This window comes from Strigops habroptila, chromosome 10 (assembly GCF_004027225.2).
Source record: "Strigops habroptila isolate Jane chromosome 10, bStrHab1.2.pri, whole genome shotgun sequence".
NCBI classification, from domain to species: domain Eukaryota; kingdom Metazoa; phylum Chordata; class Aves; order Psittaciformes; family Psittacidae; genus Strigops; species Strigops habroptila.
The window spans coordinates 40,363,927-40,382,726 of record NC_046359.1 but is presented as its reverse complement, the minus strand read 5'-3'; the positions used below and the strand labels follow the sequence as shown (position 1 = coordinate 40,382,726).

At 38.2% G+C, this 18,800-nt stretch overlaps 1 protein-coding gene across 6 annotated transcripts in view; it reads left to right on the top strand.

The window, feature by feature from the left end:
- Positions 1-18,800, top strand: part of MTA3 (metastasis associated 1 family member 3) — a 136,041-nt gene that overhangs the window by 57,120 nt on the left and 60,121 nt on the right. For 5 of the 6 annotated variants that reach the window (XM_030499824.1, XM_030499821.1, XM_030499823.1 and 2 more), the window contains 3 exons: positions 5,360-5,459; positions 9,305-9,493; positions 14,764-14,838. In XM_030499824.1, the coding sequence (XP_030355684.1) occupies positions 5,360-5,459; positions 9,305-9,493; positions 14,764-14,838 (364 nt within the window). The remainder of the gene's footprint in view (positions 1-5,359; positions 5,460-9,304; positions 9,494-14,763; positions 14,839-18,800) is intronic. The other variant, XM_030499822.1, reaches the window with a different exon arrangement.

The following is an 18,800-nucleotide window of genomic DNA, read 5'->3' as shown; positions in this document are numbered from 1 at the left end:
AATACCTGCTTATTTTTTGATATAAAATCACAGAAGAATGGAAAACTACATGTTAATCACTCAATCATTTAATGTTAATCATTAGAGCTTGATCCTTCCTGTGATGTTCCCATTTTTCCATTTTCTCTAAGACAGCGATTGTATTAATCTTATGTTGGTCACTGTCGATTTAGTTCCAAGTGTTCATGGTATATCGGTATATTTGGAGGTGTATTTGTTACACAAATTTATCTTGCAGTGAGGGAGGGAACGCAATGCAGCTTCAACTGGCAGTGTGTCTGTCATCATATTAAGGATAAGAATACACTCATCAACTGAGATTAGGTATAAACACGTAAAAGTGTGCTCAAATAGTAATGCTGTGTTATTGCAAGAGCATTCAGTGTAGTCAGTAGCAGTAGACAAGAATTCCAAAGCTCATCAATGAAAATAAATACCTAGAAGTGACTGGTTTGAAGGCTTCAGCATTAGTTCTTTCTGGATTCTCTTTAGGTGGTGAGAAGCAAGAGAAATTGGAGTTCATTGAAGAGGTAATAAAACTTAATGGCGGAATTGTAACATAAAATTACGTGGTAAAGAAGGTGAAAAAACTTGATGCCAGTGGTGCACTAGCAAAACTAGACCTTTGCTACCTGTATGAATTACAGCATCTACTGGTAGGCAGATAGTTTGGCAATAAAAAGGAAAAATATGTTCACATCATGTTTACTGGGAGTATCAGAAATACTATGTTTCTGCCTCTCCATCATGCTTGGCAAATACATGTTTATTCCTTTCTGCATTTCGTGTTACTCTATTTCTTCTTGACCAAAGTCTTTTGAAAACAACTAATTCAGACTTGCAGCTGAATTTCTTTTAGCATCTTTTTTTTTTAGTGAATTTTGATTTATTGCATTATGAAGGAAAATATCCTTCAGCAGCATTTTCATGGACCTGCTTTTTGGGAGCTGTAAATCTCCTACTCTGTGAGTGTGAAATTGCAGGATGATGTGCAGATGATTGCTTAAATCATACCCTGTGAATGCAACTACTTGTATGTATCAGGCTCTATTTCTGTTGAATAATAAAGATTTAACATATATTCCAGCTGTGGTGCATAGGGGATGTTATATGGAATGCCAACCAACCCCTACCCTAACTTTGAGAACCTTTCAGAGAAGGAACAGTGGCAATTGACTTCTCATGTTTATCATGTCCTCTTCTTTCGTGCTGTAAAGACCTAAAGTGATAACAATGAAGCATAGCACTGTACAGACACTTGCTTAGAAATGCAAGGAAAATCTGTCTTCTGGAACAGCATCTTATTTTGAATATGTTCTTCATGTCAGATTTTGCATTATCCAGTAGTAAAAATCTCAGGAGTGTTTTTCGATGTCAATATTGTGTTGGTGACATAGGTCTCCGCTGAAAGAGTATTTTTAAGGTTTTAAGTATCATGAGACTCTGTTAAGGAGCAATCACATACTAACTGGCTGTTTGTAAGATGCTGTTACTGATAGCAGAGTAAGATCACTTTTTAGGACCGTTTCTAGCTCACGGTGAAAGGGAACATTGCCAAAATGATAAGGAAAACAAAAAGCTTTTCTAATATGTAGGAAACCACCAAAGATCCACTTAATTCTTTTCCTCAGCGGCATTAATTCTGAAGAGAGGCACAAGTCTCCTTCATTAGCTTGCAGATATGTGAGGAAAATTGTGAATTTGCAGATTCATGGGTTCACAGAGGTGGTTCTCTTGAAACAGATTTGTCCAGAGTGCCCCCATTGCTCATCTTCTATCACTGAAACAGAGAAAGAACATATAAAAGTGAACAGTTTTCAAATGAACATCCCGATTAAAAAGTAACTTGGGTGGATTTTTGAGAATACAAGAGGAAAATAGAGTTACTAGGCTGGATCCAGAACTTTCTGGATCTGATTGGATGTCAGACTGCTGATGGTGCTGCAGAAACCAGTGGCTATTTTTATCCTGACGTATAATTGCAGTGGTTCCAGAGTTTCTTTGGTAAATAACAGCCTTTTTCAAAAGTAGCTGCTGATGAGCAATTGAATCTTTCGAGATGTTTATGACAGTCTCTTGTTTGCTGATTCATAATTTCATTGACTAATACTGATCTTAGGCAGAAATTTGAACGGCTTCCTTTAATGTTTAGACTTGAGCTGTAAGAAGTTCAGAGCAATGTGTTTTGTGTGTTCAACACCTACCCTGAAGTTTTGCCCCAATGTAGGGTGCACAGGCACAAGACTGTCAGGTTTTTTTGGACATGTTTGTGGATTTATTCGATAGTCTCTGAGCCTGGCACTGGAGTCTCTCGGTTTGCTTTATGTTTGTACGGTTGTCAGCTGCAATCTGTTACAAGTCCTTGAGAGTACATTCTTCGTTCTGGTCTTTAAGATAATTAAACCGAGGAAAAATTAATTAAGATAACACTTGATCATTTGGTCTAACCCTTAAAGCTCTGATACCTGCTCGTTGATACCGCCTGTGCAAAGAGTAATCTCTAGGCTGATAATACCAGTTGTTTATTATGCCTGTCTCTCTGCCACCTGTGTAATTCACTCTGTGCCTTTTGGCTTTAGCTCATTGTGGCAGGCATGGGGAGTGTTGGTTTCTGTTTGAACTCAAAGTACTTTAATTATTCTTTATAACTCATTTGTCACTAGGTCGCTGAGCACAATTTTTTTATATGAGTTTATTATTGCTATTATTGAATTAGATGTAGTTTAAATATTTACAGTTATTCTTTGGAGTCTACCAACTTAATGGAACATTTAAGTGAAAGAGTCTGTTTAAAAGAAAAAAGGAGTAGATGATAGTGTGTATTCTGGAAATAGGCATTGGTTGGTGGGGTTTTTTTCCTTTTAACATCTTTTTTAACTAACTCTTTGATGGTGGCATTAGAAGAAAAATCATGCAAGGAAAAATGACAGAGGAAATGTTTGACCTTTGTATCAGTAATTTCCTTGTATTTGTATTTTAAATGGAAAAACCATTAAAAAAAAGGGGGATTTTAATGATTTCTAAAATTACTTTTGAATTTGGATTGCATAGTTAGATTATACAGAGCACTGTGTATCACAGACTCACAGTATGGTTGAGGTTGGAAGGGACCAGCGAGGCTCATGTGGTCCAACCTCTGTGTTCAAGCAGGGTTACCTAGAGCAGGTTACACCAGAACATGTTTCAGATGGTTCTTGAACAGGGAAGGAGGCTCCAGAACCAATCTGGGCACCCTATTTCAATGCTCAGTCAGCCTCACAGCAAAGAAGTTCTTCCTGCTGTTTAGGCGAAACTTCCTGTGTTTTAGTTTCTGCTCGTTGTCTCTCGTCCTGCTGCCTGGCACCACTGTTTTGACACTAGTTACTGTTTAACAGCCAAAAGCTCTAAGATTCCTACAGCTATTTGGATTGTCTTAAACATTCCCTGTTTTTCAGAAGTTTACAGTGAAGGGTAAACTGGGAGTTACACTGATTTCAAGGTACAGCCACAGGCACATCCCCTCTGTCCTGTCGCCCATCCCAGAACGGCACACTATCTGCATTTTATGGTGATTCCTTATTTGGTTTGCACTCACGTACCCCACACTCCAACGCAGCATTCCTCTGACGGTTGCGATCCTCTCCTACTCAGTACAGCACAGGAAGCAGTGTCAGCCTTAGTGCATCAATTCTTACCTCTTTGTCATGTATTCAAAATAAACCTAGCTTTATAGTGTGTCTTCATTTTGCGTTTATATACTGGGCCAGAAATCAGCCTCAAGTTTGTTGTGCCAGAGAGTGACTTGTGAGAACACGCTCTTTGTAATTTCCAGATCATACTCTGATTTTGGTTTAGAAATATGGTCAAAAGCATATAGTGCTAATTATGCAAAAGGAAGATAAGGAGCTAGTAGGTAGCAGCAGAAGGGAAATACAGTCATGCCGCATGCTGCTTTGCTGGTTTGAACATTAGCGACAGAAGGATCACAGGAAAGACTGTTTAGCTACAACCCTTATCAATGCCAACATGTTTAAAAGGGTTGACTGACTATCAGGAAATGTGTTCACAATAGAACCTTATTCTTGGGACTGATTTGTGGACAAATACTATTTTATGTACTGCCAAACTTAAAGGAAGAAAATAGAATGTGTGTGTGTCTTCTTGGCACAGAAATGCTATCTCTGCAAAGAGGGAGCAAAGGTTGCGGAACAGTGTTTGAATATAACTTATTTATTCCACAGCCTCTAGAAACTGAGGCAGTTAATATCTGGAGTGTGTGAATCACTGCTGTTGAATCTTAACTGTGTTTTGTAAGATTTTGGCAAGTACTGAAACATGCATTTGGTATTAAATGTTTTGAGATTCAAGATGAAATTGCAGTAGCAGATGTTATTACCAGTTTCCCCATGATCAATAATACACTTTAGTGAGTTAAACTCTTGATGCACATTACATTATTTTGTTGTTGAATATCAGGTTTATAGTACACAATAATGTGACACTTGGCATTGTGTCGATCTCTGTCAATGGCATTCCTCATTGGTGTATTTCTGCAGTTATAACTTGTGTGCAGTGTAATTGCTGACGGAGGCTCCAGTCCTTAGTCCAGAGGCTTACACTGGATTGAAAATGTTGGTCGCATTAATTCCCTATCTCTGTTCCTTTTTGTTGCTCTGGTAAGACATAAATGCCATGTACAAGTCATCCACAAAAGTGGTGGTGAAAAAAAAGGCAGAGTTTTGGAGAAAAACACGTACATTTCAATAATGCTGGAATGCTTTTATTAAATAGGCTGAGAGGTCCATTTATTTCACTATTACTTAAAACCTGTGACAAAACCAAGATTTTGAAGGTACCTTAGACTAAGCTGATATGCTTTCTTTGTCTCACTAATGGAAGTAGTAGACATGCATTACTGAAGTGAATAAAATGTTAATTTCCTCATGGGAACATGGTGAAACCCCTTCTTTTAACTATTGTTTTTTATTAAATGATGTCATTTATTTTATTAAACATACTTTTTGATTTTGAACATAATAGTCACTTTCGTAAACCCCAGACTGAATAGGAACATTGCCTTTATAATGAATAAAAAATTGATACATTAAAAGTTGGTACATTGGGATTCTCTAAGTATCTTCTGTTTCTGTGCTGTTGTTCTTATATGTAGGTTATTACTTCTGGGGGAGAAGGTCAGAGGTTTTGGTGCAGTGTTTAGTGATTTGTCTTTTTCACATTGTCCTGTGTTAGCAAAGATCTGAAATCTTACGACTAACAGTATGTCACTTTTATTTTTAAAAGAACACCTTTATAGATTTAATAATGAAAAAAGAGGTTACATCTTTCTGTGGATTTACTTTCTGTTGTTTCTCTGTTGCAGTGCGGTTGGCACGTTCGCTCGAGCATTGGACTGCAGTAGTTCTGTCAGGCAACCTAGTTTACACATGAGTGCAGCTGCTGCTTCCCGAGACATCACACTGGTAGGTGGCTTCTTAAAAACCCTACAGCTTCTTTTATATCTGGGAATTCAGCAGTATCTATTACTGCAGAGTCCTCATCCTCTGGACATCTTTTCAATACCTGCGTGCAAGTTGCATGTGCATTTTCTGTAAGGTTATTAGTAATCATACTGGAAATCATTTGACTTTATAGAATCCTTGAATGGTTTGAGTTGGAAAGGACCTTCAGATCATCCAGTTCCAACCCCCTGCCACGGGCAGGGACACCTTCCACTAGAGCAGGTTGCTCCAAGCCCCTGTGTCCAACCTGGCCTTGAACACTGCCAGGGATGGGGCAGCCACAGCTTCTCTGGGCACCCTGTGCCAGCGCCTCAGCACCCTCACAGGGAAGAGCTTCTGCCTTAGATCTAACCTGAATCTATTTAAATATAGTATCTTCGTATATGATAATTGGCACAGCAGAGTGGATAATACACATTGTGTAGGGATTCATTTAATATAATTGATCAATAGCATGATTTAGAGTAGGCAACAATAAAGCTTATTGAAAATTTATTAGATATTTTGTACTAGATGTCAGTAAATTTCTAAAGGATAAGCAATCTGACTTTGTAAGCAACTTTTTGAGAAATATTTTACTTAGGATATCTTTAGGATGTTTCCTTAGTTTGTTAAAGTATTCACTGTAATGTGAGCACCTGCATCTTTTAGAGAAAGTTGAAAATACATCAGTTATAGACCAAAGGTTTGTCTCTGTATATTCGTATTAGCTGAGATGACAAGATGTGCCACAGTAATAAAAGTGTGCCAGGAAAACTATGTGAGAACAAAACAATCTTACTGCTTTGTGGGATCAAGTTTGACTTAGATTTCCAAAGACGTTAGCAGGAGTTGTTTGTTATTTTAAGTATGTATGTACAGAATCATGAAGATGACAGTTACGGCTAAAGTAGATCTACTATTCATCAGACACTTCAGTATTTGAACTAGAGGACACTTGATGAAACTAACATCAGTTTTAGTTAAGGTACTGCCTTATAAAGTGACTAGAAAGCCTGTGAAATTTAGTTACACAAAATTCGGTGGGAACAGACAATATCAGCAGGTTAAAAAAAAAGGGATTAGAAAAATTATGGACCACGGGTCCATAAATGGGTGCTGAGGAGAACAGGGAGAGGTGTACCATCTAGCCTTCCTAATTCCACTTCATTCCCCAGCATCTCCAAACCTCGGGGAGTTGACCTCAGACTGTGGTCAGACTTAGCTACTTATTTTCTCTTAAGTAACATCCCTTGGCGCTGCTGTCAGAGACCAGAATGCTTGGCTAGGTGGATGGCTGGTTTGATTCAGTGGGGCAATTCTTATATTCCAGATAATGTATGTTCAATAATATCATGAGAAAAATGTTCAATTTCTTACATTTTTCGGTGTACTCAAAGGCTATTAAAACAGGAAATTGGTTTAAGCTGGACTATGATAGTGTAATAAAGGCAGTGGCAAAAGGTAATGTCTTCAGTAATACTCAGACTGAGTTCTTTGTTTCGCGCTTGCTGATATGACCAACGCAGTTCTGTTCACATTAAATGCTCAGTTTTTCCATCAAAATAGTTCTTTAACATTTTCCCTTTTATTAAGTTTTTATTTGATTAAGTATTTATAATAAATCCCACACATTGTGCATCCTTCTTGCTGTATTCAGTGATTAATAGAACAGGTTCATCCTCATTGCAATTTCTTCTTGTTTGCAAGTACATGTGCAGTGCTGCTAAGAAGGGGATGCATTCAGTGTTTGAGTGTCCTATAAATGTTTCTCCATTGCAAATGATCCGTTAAGTTCCATTACGCTTAATGAAAGGCATATCTAACAATGGCACTAGAGGAGCCACCCCAGGTTTACTTATTTTGCCCGTTCTTGTTTTCCTACCTGCTCAGCTTTTAAAAACCCTTCTCTTCTGCTCTTTGGCAACGTACTTCCAAGTTAAGAAAAGACATATTTGTCATTATAGCAGTTACTCTTTCAGACATTCCCGTGTTAATTGGGAGCATATTTTGAGCAGCAGTTAGTTACACTGCAAGTTCTGCAAAAGTCTGTGTCTCATTTGTACTTTGGAAGGGATGTGGGTGCATAACACTAAGAAAATTATCCTGTCTGTATTCTTATTGCAAGCCAGATAACCCTTGCACTTGAAGTGTTCTTAATGGGATTTCTGTACACCACACCTGTGGCTTTCCAGCATTCCAAACAGTTGTTTCGATTAGAGATGACTGTAAACAGACTGATACAAAAAACTAAAACACAATAAATGTAAAGGTTCTAAACATGAGTAAATTCAGGGTGGGTGTACACATTAAAGAGGTCTTGCATATGCACAGCAAGTGAGAGGTTACTTCCATGTATCATTAGTTTGAAAGCAAATGAGACAAGGCAGGAAACTACCAGTGCTTTAGAAAAACCTACTGTACAGCCTTTCCACAAAGGCTGGGATTTAAACAATGATTTAAACCTTGATTTATATGATTTAAACCATATACTGTAAGAGTTCAATCTTGAGGCCTGGTTTACTCATTGCCTGAATGATAAGCAATAAATCAGTGTTTTCATTGTACATTTTTTAACCTGAAGTTAACGAATTTTAGATGTGCTAGTTATTTCCATATTAGAATACTTCATTTTAAGAATTGCTTATTCTCGAGGCTGGTGAATTTGACTTGAAGTGTAAGTAAAATGACATATTGCAGGATAATAGTGACAATGCTTCTTGCAGACAAAACAGTTCAAGAATCTTGTGCTTGATAAGCTTTCAAAGAGGTGTATTGAAAGCCGGAGAAAGACTATAGCCACTCATAGGAGATGGCAAAAGATAAGGAGAATTCATTACTTGCAGTACATTCGTATGCAGACGCTCCTCTGGAATTGCTCTGTAAGTGCTATACTGACACATAACACAAGAATGCTCCTTCCTTGAAAGGCTTGGGGTGCCCCCTCTCATAAGATGAGTTTAGGGCTGTGAGAGAGTTGGCGTGCTACAAGTTACAGCTCATCACTGTCATGGGACAAATAGGAGAGTGATGTTACACATTCACACACATTATTGCACTTTATACTTCTAATACCTCCTTCAGCACAACGGTTTAAGATTGTGGTGATGGGGTCTTCTGGGACGCTGAGTCAGAAAGGCTGCTTCTGTGTTGCTCATTTTCCCTGGGGCTGTATTTGTGATGTAGTTGCTTACTTTTCATATTCCCCAACATAGGTTTGCGATACAAGCGTTCAGGGTTAGCTGTAAAGGGAAGGCTGCTAAACTTGGTTTCAATTTCCCTCTTTTATAACAGAAAGTGAATTAGCCAGAGAAACTTCATTTACCCATCTCTAACAACAGAGTTTAGTAAGGGACAAAAATCTTGCTTGTTTTTCAGTATGATAATAATAAAAATAATAAATGGCTTCCTTTGCCAGCAGTGAGAATATTGAGCCCATAGATGTCTGGGCAGTGGTTTAACTGCTATTTAGAACTTGTGTTAATTGAAAATAGCTCCTCAGTCAATATATGCCACTGTCTCTATTGAGTTACTTGGAACCAATTCCTACTAACTAAAGATTCTCTAGAAATGTTTGCATGAACTAATAAAGTAATGGCATTTTTAGTAAACATTTTATTAAGGCATTTTCTTTCCCAAATTAACTAGTAAACAATGTATCTTCCTTATGTTCCACAGCAGACAACCTACGATAGCAAGATAAAATCTGAATTTAGCAGTAGTTGGGACTTCTTGCATGGCTTATAGGAAGTAATACATTGAATTCGCATTAACTGAAATGGACTACTGTCTATTTAAACATGGTTTTGTTCTTGCCTTCTTGCTAGTTTCATGCAATGGATACACTGCATAAACACAACTATGATTTGAGCAGTGCCATCAGCGTTCTAGTGCCACTTGGAGGACCTGTCTTGTGTAGAGATGAAATGGAAGAGTGGTCAGCGTCAGAAGCTAGTTTATTTGAAGAGGCATTGGAAAAGTATGGCAAGGACTTCAATGACATTCGACAAGACTTTGTAAGTACAAAAGCAGTACACTTTTCTGTTGCTGTGTTTTCGCATGGGTGAGCATAGCTGCTCTCTGTAGGTTTGGAAGATTAGAGGAGGGAGAAGTCTGTGCAGCTGATATATGTAATCAACATCTGTTTTTATCTGGCTGAAAGTCAATGTGCTTTCTTGTTCAGTGCCATTCTTCGGAAAGATAATCCGTTTAATGGTTTAATACCACGTAGGATGTCTTGTGCTGATGTGTTTCATAAGGATTTCTACGAGGATTTCATCAGCATCTGAACAAGTTCCAGCAACTTTTCAGAACTTTAGCACAATGTCCACTGAAATTCAGTAGCAGCTCCATGGCTGACTCCCCTGAGTGGTTTTGGAAAGCTGGGTTTTCCTCCTGTGGTTAGCAAAGAGAAATTTATATTCAGATAGCTTTTAAAGTGCACTAAAGGGAGTTATTTGACTTATTAGGTATTTTGGCTCTTTTGAAAAGTAAGGGAAATGTTTTCCATTATGCTTTAACTACACTGGGTTTGGTACTGAAGTATCAAACTGGAGGGCAGCAGAGCTTTCATTTGCTGAGTTCTAAGGCGGAGTAATTAAGTTAAATTAATTCTAACACTGATTGCTGGAGTTGATAGTAGTAGTTTGCAAAGGTTTTTGCACGTTTCTTATAGAGCCTCTTTCTTTCAATGGAAAAGACTTCCTCTGTTGTACTAAGTTCAAGTTGGGCTTTGTAAAAGGTTAGGATTTGAGCCAAAGGAATTCCATTATGTAAGAGTGAAGTCAGTTGAAACGTTTTCACAACGGTCTCATTCTGCTTGACTCTTAGAGCTCAGATCTATTTTTTTCTTTGCAGAGGTTATTAATAGCCTTTATGAGGGGAAAATGATGCAGTATGGTAAATGTAGAAGTCCTTCCATGATGAGTGTGGGACAGTGGGATGAGGCTTGGCACTGAGCTAAGCTGTCTTCCTTTCACTTCCACAGTTCTGAAATGAACCAGATAATGGAATGAAGGTGGGAAGGGAAGGCTATTGTTTTTCTGAAGAACTGACATTTTAACAGGTGTATTATATCTGCATGCTTAATTTTGAGATTCCTAAGGGAGAAAACGTTCACTGCATTCATCACATAAGGTTGAAAATTACATCATGGATGAAGCAGCTCTGTTAAGTTCAAGAAAATATGATCGGAAAGGAGTATTTTATAGAGTTTTAGAAGTGAAATCTTGATGTAAACTACAGTTCCTTATTATTTCTCATACAGATAAGTGGTCCTCAGCTGTAATTGTGCAGTAGTTCAGTAGCTGTGTCTTCTAACTAAATCATAGGATCAACTTGGTTGGAAGATTGGAAAAGACCTTTAAGGTCATCAAGTCAAAATGTTAGATGTTTCCTAATACATAGTATTTGGCTTTTCAAAATGTTGAAAGCATATAATTGAGGTTTTATTGTCTGTGTGCGAGTTGAGTCCTAACACAATTTGTGACCAAATATACCTACGCCTTCTCTCTGGTATTCATGTTGTATTATTTTATGTATAATTTCTGTGTTACATAGCATGGGATTCTGGGGATATGTGTACATTAAAGTGATACAGTGGAGTAATGTGTTGCAGGAATGGCTTATGTGTTTGTAATGTTCAAATGCTAGATAAGAGTAAGTCTACAAGAAGCCATTGAAAATGTTGAAGTTTTATCTCAGGTAGATACCTTCTCTCTTTCACTGAATCTTCCTTCCCGAAATGCAGGTATCTTTCCATGCCCTCCTCCCAAAGGGAGCCATGCACGCATCTAGAGGTAGGGTTGCGCAGCCTACTGAGGGCATGTTAATGATGAGTCAGAGTGCAACAGCAATGGATGTGGGGCACTAATTAATTACAGTCTCATTTAGTTAACACAGGTAGGTAGTCTGTCCTTGGTCACCACTTCTTTTACCTTGGGAAAAGTGGCATATCATTTTTAAACCATCATTAGAAGAACATCTGTTCTACATATCAACTTCTATGGTGTTGGTAACTTGGTGCACACAGTCTTGATCTATTGCTATGTAATTTGAAATCTTTCAATTATATTAATAATTGTGTAATCTTGGGATATCTTCATTTCCCTAGAGTAAAACCAATGTGTTCTCACTTGCTATGTAGCATCCTAAAAGTATAGGCATTTGAAAACAAATATTTGGGTTTAAGTGATCATCTGAAATAGTCCTTCAAGACTTTGATCATGGGTATATGAAAAGTTTCTGCAAAGTGAGGTAGGTATAAATATGTAGGACTTAAGCAGTGATTTTCCACAAGAATACATTATCATCTTCCCTCTCTTCAGTGGCTCGTCATTGAAAAGGGAGTACTCTTACCTATGTAAGAGTACATACAAAGAAACTAATGCACTGGTAGTGTACATGTGAACTTGTCTGAGTCTCCATGTAGGATCTAATGATAAAATTAGACCCTGTGGTGCCTGAGATCAAACTGGAACCTAAGCAGTCATACGGTGGTGCTGCATCACAGGCAAGATTTTCATGTTGTGTAGCAGAAAGTGGTTGGTAGCAGTCTTCTGAAGCAGAAGGGTTATTTAGTGCCTGCTCAAGTCATTCGATGCCAGAGGAGTTGCCTTTGCAGAATCAGGCTAGATTTGCAAGGCATGGCAGCAATTACAGTCCTTGAGTGATAGTTTTCTAAAGGGCAGGTTTATTTGCTTTTCCAGCAATTAGTAAGGACCAGCACTATTTGACATTCAATGTGCAGCCCAAGCATTAAGCTATAAACATAAAATATTAGTAAGCAAACAATTTTTATAAATTAAATGGTGTAAAGGAGTTTACCTTTATTTTAATAGACAGGATAAGCTCATTTGTTATCAAATCACCAGTCTTGCATTTGAACAATTATTTTCATCAACTGTTGACTCATCAGCTGTTATAGGAGCTCATTTGTTGAGGTTCTGCTGTCTTTAAGACCCTGTGTGAATCCTAATCAACCTAAACTTTTAAAGTTAATTAAATTTGCTTGATGTACTTTAATTACCTCACACCCCAGGGGAGTACAGTGGAAGAAGACTGAATATTTTATGTTCTCCAAATATAACTGTTTTCCTAATGGTAAGAGACAGCTCTTGTGCTTGTTAATTCTTAGGTTTTCATTATCAAGTTTCCACAAATGTTAGATCTCAAATACAGCAGGAAAGGCCTTGGGAATCAGGCTTGAACCATTTGTAGAAAACGGGAGCAACTGATTTCCAGATTCAGACAATTGTGGAAACGTGCCTTAAAGTTAACATGTTCATTTAAAAATACTTCATAATTCTAGGTTTTTCCTGCTGTTCTGAGTGGCCTGTTTTTACCCTGAAGGAACTGAAAATTCCCCTCTCCCTGTTTTTTTTACTGCTGACACCTCTTTGCTAATTTCCTCCTGCAATTAGTGTTTGATAGAATCTGGTAATGAGAGTACATTATTCTATGGCTGTTCACAGCTTCTCTGGCAGTTCAGAACAACCTCTAGAAAATTCTCATGCCTCTCTTGTGCTGTCACTTAAGTGTGTGGGTAAATAGAATACAAGATACTCAAATTCAGTGTGTCAAATAGGTTTTCCAAGTTGGGAATCTGGGCGTAAAAGGATTATTGGTTATCCAGTACAAGCACCTTAATTATCTCTTCATTTAATTGTAGATGCCTGCTGAATGAACATACTGGTGTCACAATCATAGTTAAAACAGATTAAAGTGTTTTCTAGAGAAACGGCAAAGATAATCTGTAGCATAAATGCGTTAATAGGTGTTCAGGAAGGAAAATAAATATGGAGATGCTAAAATGTACTTGTTAACAATGGCAAGTAGTTGTGATGACAGTATTTCATCTGGATGCCACAAAGAGTATGGATGTAGAGACTGAGAAGCAGCTCATCTGTCACCTCACACCAAACACGTTTCTATCACTAGCCTTTTCTTGGGTAGATTTCTCTTAAGGCATAATTAAAGGATTTTAGTAAGCCAAATCGTGTTGCTATTTATTGGAACATCAACTAATGCATTTGTTAAACTACTACTTTTTAATTAAATGCAGATGGGCAGAGATACACTGCCCAAGAAGAGTCCACAGCTGAGTCTGGACCTGAATCCCAGCTCTTGAAAGGCAGAGGTGGGAGCCAGGCTTGGTTCCTCTAAGTGTTCACAAGCCAGCAGTGGGAAAAACTGGCTGTGAGCTCCTGCACACAGGGAGAGGCAGCTTGATAAGTGTTCCTCCGTTGTTATAGGAACTTCACTGAAGGTTCAGGAACCTGTTCTTTTGGCTTTAGACATGCAGAAAGCCCCAGAGGGGAGTGAGTAAGGTTGGCAAGATGTTTCCACACCTGTATTTTGTCGGACTCCCTAAAAATATCATGCTCATTTCTAGAAAGCAAAGAATATTATTGTTAAGGCATGCCTCTAGAAAATACCATGCACAGAGTAGTAGCATGTTTCCAGGCAATGAAGAAAAATTGCATTAATTTTGTAAGAGAAGTACTAATTTAAATGATAGAAAGACTCTATGGAGTTAAATAGGTTGTTTGGTAGTAACTAAAAATGGCTACTGTAGGTATAATTTTCTCCCTAAATAGAGGCTAAGACATTTTAATTTTACCAATGAATATATGCAACCAAAATAATCATCACTCTCATCAACTGCCCTGAGTTTGCACAGAGATTTTTGTGAAACACTCATCGTCAGAACCACTCTTGTTGCTCCAGGTAACATTTGTCCCTAGCATCTTTTTGTTCTTGTTTAGTGGTTGAGAGCATTTGGAGGTCTCTGCCAAACTAGTGGCATGGACTGAAGGGCTGAATTCTTGTGGGACTTGGAAAACCTGTCAGTTGAGTACAGTAACCATTCTATTTTGTCACATTAACATGAGACTCGAGCACGGTCTGGTCAAGATGATTTATTTTAGTCCTGATGTTGTTCTCCATCTGAAACACTTTATAATAGAGACACTACCTTCTGTGTTTCCTGATGGAAATCTGGCTTCTGTTGTGATCATTTTGTTTAACTGTATGGCTTAAACAGAATAAATTACAGTTGGATTTGGATGTGTGATATTGTTGTAATTCTTCATCCCTGTTAACTATAAGGAAAGGTTGTATATTACTAATACTAATATGTATTCATTTGCATATGAATTTTAATGTAGTTATTGAATACATTCACGTTTTGGTAGTTGTGTATCACCTATACTTGATTTTAACGTATTACTAAGATGTGAACTTGCAGTTTCTTGGAACCACTTTAATTGTAACAAACGTTTTTCAGCTCCCTTGGAAGTCGCTGACGAGCATCATTGAGTATTATTATATGTGGAAAACCACTGACAGATACGTGCAGCAGGTAATTTAATGACTATTTCAGCATGAACCAGTCTGCCACATTCTTAATGGGAACATGTTAAAGCATAAAAATCTGTTTGTGTTCTTGTGGGAGGCCTGTGGTAATGCTTTAGGCTCTAGAACGATGTTTTTGTGCTCTTCGCAGGGCACATTGTCAAATCCTCTGATGCCTACTGTACATCACATAGCTGTGAAGGGTTTTTAAGCTATTTGTATTGTGTGCTGCTTTGCAGCAGTATGATTCCTGGTTCCTGCTGCAGTATGGGATAAGAAGGAAATGGGCTGCAGAGCAAATGGGTTAGGCTTTGAAGCTGTTAGTGGGACTGAAGGAAAAGGAAAAACACACTGTGGTGAAGTGGCTGCGAACATTATAAACCTGGTATTCCATGGTAAAGTATTATTTTGTCATTACCAGAATTTAAAAACAAAATGGACAATGTTCTACACACAGTGGACGTGTTCATTCTTCTGATGGAATGTTCAATTGTTTAGGTTGCTCTGGAGCAGAAACATAAGATTATATTGGGTACTGACACTGGGATATTTTAAGCAGGTTTAGGCAAAATTTCCACGTTGGTGCTTTTAATATATTGTATTCTTTATATATTTTCTCCTTGGTTTAGATATATAAAATAATTTGAAATGCTCATTATGATTTAACATTTAAGTTTGTAGCTCCTTTACTTGCTGCATAATAGTGGTGATATTACGTACAGCACGTTGAAAATAAATCCTATGCTGTAATGATTACAGCTGTATTGTTAGCTGGATCTTTGGAACTGCTCCAGATCTTGTTCCAGTGTGCCGGAAGGATGATTGCTTCAGGTTGTTCTGGTTTGTTTGGAAGTGTTTCTAACAAAATCTCGTTTGGTCATGGAAAGTAAGGGAAAAAGTCTTTTAGGACATAGTAGAGTCTTAGACTATCACTGGGACCTTTAGTTCTGTGAATAATACAAATAGGAAAGAATGTGCTGTTTATAAAGGGATGTTTTTCTGGGTTTGTTTCCAGTCATTTCACTTCCTTTGTGCTGTTAATCTTTATCCGAGAAAGGTGTTACCAGCAGAGTTTAGCAGTGCTGAGTGTTAGCTCTTAAGGATTGGCAGGAGATGATTGTGAAGAATGAGATAAAAAGATTTTATTGATACTGAAAGCATGGAGTAAGGGTAAATTGAAGTGCAAATTGACTTGTGTTGACACTCTTAGGTTGCTGAGAGACTGATCTTGTTTCCCGGAGTTGCTCTGGAGAGGTTGGTGAAAGACTAAGACTCCCTTTCTGAAGTTCTCTAGGGCTTTTGTAGAATTCTGTTATTACAGTGATCAAGGTGTGTGATGGTGTGTTGTTTCTTTTCAGAGGATTAGGCTTTTAGCCTCACGTACAAGAAAAACATATGCCTTTATGGTCATCTACATCTTGACTGCTCTTATAAATGCCCATGTTTTACTTCTAATTCGGTAAACTTAAAACGTCTGAACTCGGAACATGGTGATACACCGCAGGATTGAATGCTTTAGACAGGTACTTTCAGGGTCATGCGTATGATCATCGATAACAAAACCAGTGTAGGCCAAATAGCTCATTTTTGTAGAATCTTAGAATAGTTTGGGTTGGAAGGGACCTTCAAAGCTCATGATGAGCTTTGCAACCGCCCTGCAATGACCAGGGACATCTTCAACTAGATGAGGTTGCTCAGAACCACATCCAGCCTGGCCTGGAATGTCTCCAGGGATGGGGCATCCACCACCTCTCTGGGCAACCTGTGCCAGTGTTTTACTATCTCATTGTAAAGAATTTCTTCCTCACTTCCAGCCTGAATCTCCATTGTCCTGCAAATAATGGATGCATCTAAATGTTATTCTGGTTAACATTTCTGTAATCCTTCCTAATGAGAGACCAGAATTTCATCCTGCCCTTTCGTTTGTTTTGGAATGGTAAAAATAATATAGTTCAATAAAAAGATATCTGTATCTTTTTTTCCTCACACCAGAACAAGCTGTGATAATTGAATGTATTTCAGGGAGAAAATATGTTCAGTAAAAAGTGGCAATTTCAGAGTCATTCTTCTCTAAATATCGTGTTTGAGGAGTAGGGCAGCTTGGGGGAATCACAAGACAAAAAGGTCAATGTAGGTACTTGAATCTTATACATGAAATACAGTCTTTGAATTTTAGATTGGTGTGATTTAAGTTGAAGATTTGCTCTTTAATTATCTTTATTTCTTCGTGTTAATTGGCTGCACTCTGTCAGGTATAAGAAAGGTTTCTTTGTCATAACTGGTACTAAATGTACCAATAGCTAAAGGTGGCTAAAGGTGGTGATTTAATGGCAGTGGAGGTGCTGCTGCTGCCACCTTGCCTTCAGAGAATGTTCCCTTCAAGGCAAGATGAAGGGAAATAGATGTGTTAATGTTCTCAGTGCTGAACCTGTCTAGCAAAACTAATTCAGGCCTTGGGTGTCACTTTTGATGGTATAGCACTTACCATGACCCCTGCATGAGATACTATGAGGAAGGTCAGGTGGTGAATTCCACTGAATGTGATGTTCTCCTTAAAATATTCAATGCTGAAAGACTTTTGAACAGGAAAAGGGAAGAACTTACGTAAGGATAACTACATTACTGTACAGCAACAGTGTTCCATTTCCTTCTCATTTATTGATTTCCACTGTTGAAAACAGTACTAACACAGGGAAATGTTAGTTTCTTGGGATATTTGTCAGTTGATAGTCATCACAGAAGTTCTTAGAAAGAAATAGCATTCAGTTTCAAGGGTAATTGATTCAAAGTGGTAGAGCCCGGGTGAAAAGCTGGGTTAGTGTAGCTTGACCTCCTCTACAATGCAGTCTGTAAGACTTGTTTGAAATAGTTACTGTTTAAGATCAGATCAACTTCCAGCCTTTACACTTTACCTGTTTTCATCCTCTAATTTTCAACAGGCAGAGGTTTAATCTCAGAAATTGCACCTGGTTTTGTTGATAGTTTTGTTTCTGCATCGTTTCTTCTCTTTCGGTACTTGAAAGTTGATAGGTCAGTGTGAATTCAAGCTGTAATGTTCTTTTTTGCTTTTAGAGAGCAATGTTAACCACAGTTTTAATGCAAAAAATAGAGCTTATACTGAAAGGGCGTTGTGTGATTGTTTTGTAGAAGGCAGTATATCATTTGCTTCAGTGTAAATAAAGGAGAAAAGCAATTGCCAAAATTGCATTCCTTACAAGCCCCATGCCAGTACTAAAAGTGTGCTAAAATGTAATTAGTGTGTATAGTCATTTCTCACTTAAACAGCTTCTTACAAATGCCTTTACATTTTGACAGTGCTTCAAGGCCACTTTCCCTGTTTATTTCTCTTTATGGAGTTTTTCACATTGCTCAGATGATCTTGATGGGTGTGCAGGGACATTTATTCATCCTGTTGGAGAATGGGACCAGTCTCTTAAAAACCTCAGTGGAGCACATTACCTGCTGACCTGCAGTCTCGTGTGCTTTTTCACTTGGAAAACAAAGAAAAAGGAGAGAATTGTGGAAAGCCTGTGGTCTAAAGTTTTCCACTTAAGTGGAAAGAGTTCACTGTTGAGACCTCTTCTCCTGGGGCTCTGAAATGTTCTCAGATTGAAAACTCAGTTTATGAGACTCGGTGCATGATGCTGCTGCTGCTCCTTCTCCTATAAAAACTGACTTAGGGAGAGCATATCACGTTCGTGATTTTGCTATGGGCTTCTTGAAGGTAGTGCAGTGGTCCTGAGCCTGGTGCTGGGGAAAGACTGCAGCTGGAAGTTGCTTCTGTAGCTCTGAACACAAAGAGGCATCTGTGAACAGGAGAAACCTGAATGGAAAAGGGCTCTTGTACTGCGTTCGAAGTGGCATGGACTGCTTAGGAGTCTGTCAGGGATTGCTCCTCAAAGCTGAAGTGTTTATAAATGTGAGAGTTACGGTGGTGGATGGCACAGAGGCAGCTTTCTGAAATGGGAA